This window comes from Ailuropoda melanoleuca, chromosome 13 (assembly GCF_002007445.2).
Source record: "Ailuropoda melanoleuca isolate Jingjing chromosome 13, ASM200744v2, whole genome shotgun sequence".
NCBI classification, from domain to species: Eukaryota; Metazoa; Chordata; class Mammalia; order Carnivora; family Ursidae; genus Ailuropoda; species Ailuropoda melanoleuca.
Genome location: NC_048230.1, coordinates 69,370,568 through 69,374,381, shown reverse-complemented (window position 1 = coordinate 69,374,381; position 3,814 = coordinate 69,370,568). Strand labels below are relative to the sequence as shown.

Below are 3,814 nucleotides of genomic sequence, written 5' to 3'. Positions count from 1 at the left end.
CAGGCTGTCCTCCCCAATCTCATGTTTCAACCACCCTCTCATGTGAAGCTTTATCTCAAGAGAAGCTGAGAAGAAAAAAGGCTGCCCAGCTGAAGCACCTGCCACTGTCCAGTTTCTCAGGATGAGGATATAGAGACCTCACAGAGCCCAGGCACAAACTGTTTTGCTGAATTCATTAAGCACAATTTTTATAGAAAACTGAAGGACAAACCAAATTGAAAGAATCACTGTTATAATAACTTTAATTTATCTTGCATTTTACATAAGTCTATGAACGATTTTAAAAAAGCACCGCCTTACCCCATCATGTTTTTCTGACAGTTGTTAAAGTAGGCAACGAGTATGTCAACAGCTTGAGCATCGGCATCTTGCAAGGATTTCAGACCAACCAGCCACACACCAAAGAACCTGGCAGCTTTTCTATCTTGTTTTTAATACAGTGGTATTTCCACTCTGATGGTAAACCCGTCCAGCCAAATCTCCACAACACACTTTGCAAAATCAGTGGTGGTTAGCCAATTAGTTAGCTTTGGCACGGAGCTGTGCTCGCTTGCCTGTGACAGCCTGGAAGCCAGTTTTGATGCTGGCAACAGAGCATCGAGAATGACAAGTTTCGCACTGTAAGAAATAGAGTCGGGTGTCCTTTTGCAGGATTGTGTCCGGTGATCGGCACGTGTGACAGGTAACGTATTCCTCTGCAGGAAAAACAACATATGGAATTACCTGGCGGCTGCAGTGAGCCAGAGGTTTCTCCCCTCTGAAACTTCTACAATGAACTCCACAAGCCAGGCTAGCACCCAGACCAGGGAAAGCTTTAGCTTAACTTTGATATTCTAGGGGTAAAAAGACACAAGCTGTTTGCTGTGATGCTTCAGGTACTAAACCAAGGTTTGTGTCCAAGGAGGCAGGGATGATTGCCAGATGCCATTCCTAGTTCTGTCTACAGGACAGCCACTCAGAACTCATTAGCTTTCCTAGGTGGGAATACACCTGCTAATTTTAAGTGATTAGGAGGATGATAAAGGCAGGCCAGGCCTAACTGCAAAGAGATTTCCCTGACTTGTCCTTCAGCCTAGAACCAACAAGGAGCTTAAGAAATCCAAACCCTTTTTCTCCATACCCCTAAGCAGCTGCCAAGAGTCCCCTTGCTGTCCCATCCTCCCATCATTTGCCCTCATCTTTGAAGGTCAGGATTTCTAGCTTCATTAAAAAAACGTGTGCATCTCCCCCAAAATATTGAGAACATTTCAGAGTGATGTAATTATACACTTACTGATATATCTTCTCAAAACATTTTCTATCTGTTTCTGTTGGAATCTTCCTTTGATTACAAGTTGATTATTACCATCTATAGAACCACTATGAGAGAAAAGAAAAGTATCTCCATTACTGTTGTGTCCTGTAAGAAACCAAATTCCAGGACCTATTTAAAATATATTCAGTGGCCCAGGCAAGTTCTGAAAGCAGTGCTATACTACCTGATCTTTCAAAATTTATTTTTAAGTAGTTGATGCCTGATGACGTACTCCTATTTCCTAACATTAAGTCCAATTTCAACCAATTAAATCTCCAGTGACAAATCAGATTCAGGATGAAGGCTAACAAACTGATTCCTCAACTGGTGTGATGGCTTATTCATCCAACAGAGGAAAAAGACACTTCTACTGAATGTATACCATGTACAAGGCAGTGAGGGGATCTATAATATAAAAATAGGAAGGACCAAATTCTAAGCACCAAATGTTTTGATTCAGTCAGCGATTTGATGAAAATATCCTAAAATGGGTTATGGTAATGGCTATTCAACTATGTCAACATATTAAAAACCATTTGTACATTTAAATGTGTGATTTGTATCTCTATAAAGCTGTTACCAATAAAGTACAGTTGGAATCACAGGTCACATATTGTCAGTGGTGCTTAAAGAGAAACTTTTTGAAAAGAAGCTGCTGACCAACACTTTTGATAAGGTAAAGCTCTGTGCTAGATATTATCATTTGTTACAAATCACATCGTGAAACAACAAAGTTCAGCCAGGTAGCATTAAATTGATATTTGCTTTGCATCTCATAAAACTGACTTTTGTAAGAACCTCTCCTGTGATTCTCCTTTAACTATAAGGCTTTATTATCATCCTCCATGGACTGTAACCCTTAATCTCCAGGCTACGGTGATTCCAGTGCTTGATGTAGGAAATTTTCCCCATTTACTGTCAAAAAGAAATTGAATTTTCTCAAAAACCCCATAATATTTAGCCCACAGACCATAAATTCACTGGTCACAACTTGTTATAATATTCCACCTCTACAAAAAGTGTAAAAGTGTAAATTATTCTGAGAAGTAGGATAGGACACTGCTAGCTTTTATTCCTTCATTAGTTTATACAAATTAAAAATAATGTAACAAATTTACATTTAAAACAGTTCTACAACAGAGCTTTCTATCTAGCACTAGTTAAATAAATTACTCCTTAACCTCAAATGCCGTCAATTCCAACAAACTGAGTTTTAAAGTAGGAAGACACTTGAGTAGGAAGACAGCAGAACACCTTAGTTATCTCTGTAAGCCTTTAAGGGTTCAAGCTCTAGAGAGAGACAGGCAGAGCTGAGTTTACTATCTCGACTATGCTATTAACTAGCTATGTGACCAACTCACATGAATCCTGTAAGACGGGTAATATTAATTTCCACTTACAGATTATTGTAACAACTGAGTACCCCAAAAAGTGCTTGGCACAGTACCTGGCATACAGTAGGCACTTAGTATGTGTTCATCATCATCATGCTCTAAGTCTGTGTTAATTATTTTTAAAGGGACTTTTGGATTCCTAGTACTTATGGTCATACTCATTGGGATGGGCTCCGTGGGATAATGGCCTCCCTTAATGGGGATAGACTGGCTTCGTGCCTTCAACACGTGAACCCTGAAAACAGGGAAATAACTAATTATAGTTCTCTGTTGCGGTGTTTTCTCCTGTGCCACTCTACAACCTATTTCTTCGATAGCCGATTAACAATTTAGAAAATAAATTCTGGCCTAAGAAAATGGTTTCCTCTGAAGTCTATTTGCTCCATAAGAAGACCCAAGAATATTGACAGGAACACCAGGAGGCCTGTATAGACGAGCCACTTTTAACTTTGTTCCCTATTCCTAAGCAGCTAAGCTCTCAGAAATGATTTTCCTCCCTCCCTGGCCTAAAAGTTCCTCTGATTATCATCATCATGTGAATGTTTTTCCTAAGGGTGTTATGTATCCTTTTCAAGTTATGAGACGTTCTTTTAAAATATCCAGTACTATGATCTATAATTGTACATAAATGTGAATATAGTTTCTTACCTTGTACCCAATTCAGCCAATAAAAACGCAAGGAGATGTTTGGGCTGACGATGTAATCTAAAAATAAAGTGGAATATATAAACTTTATCCTTCATTGGAAATCTTACCAAGTGTCTAAAAAACCATCCTGTTCACTGTTTTTATCTGTAATTACTCAACTATTTGGTGAATTTTAGTGCCTAGTTCATCAAGTCCTGAAATAACACCAACTTTAGAGGTTAACCTCTTTTTCTGAGAAAGAAGGTGAAGGGATCAGAAAGAGATACACAGATGTCCTTGATTGTAACTGTAAAACCCTCTTTCTAAAGAAGGAAAAGATCTGGGGGCGCCTGGGTGGCTCAGTCGGTTGTGTCAGACTCTTGATTTCAGCTCAGGTCATGATCTCAAGGTTGTGAAATCGAGCCCCTCGTCGGGCTCCATGCTAGGCATGGAACCTGGCTGGGATTCTCTCCCCCCCTTTCTAAAAAAAAAAAAAAAA

General features: G+C 39.3%; 1 protein-coding gene across 2 annotated transcripts in view; it reads right to left on the bottom strand.

Moving 5' to 3' along the window:
- Positions 1–215: 215 nt before the first annotated feature.
- Positions 216–3,814, bottom strand: part of EIF2S2 (eukaryotic translation initiation factor 2 subunit beta) — an 18,332-nt gene continuing 14,733 nt past the window's right edge. For both annotated transcript variants that reach the window (XM_002916392.4, XM_019796571.2), the window contains 3 exons: positions 3,337–3,393; positions 1,274–1,359; positions 216–695 (listed from right to left, as the gene is read on the bottom strand). In XM_002916392.4, the coding sequence (XP_002916438.1) occupies positions 520–695; positions 1,274–1,359; positions 3,337–3,393 (319 nt within the window). In that variant the 3' untranslated portion in view covers positions 216–519. The remainder of the gene's footprint in view (positions 696–1,273; positions 1,360–3,336; positions 3,394–3,814) is intronic.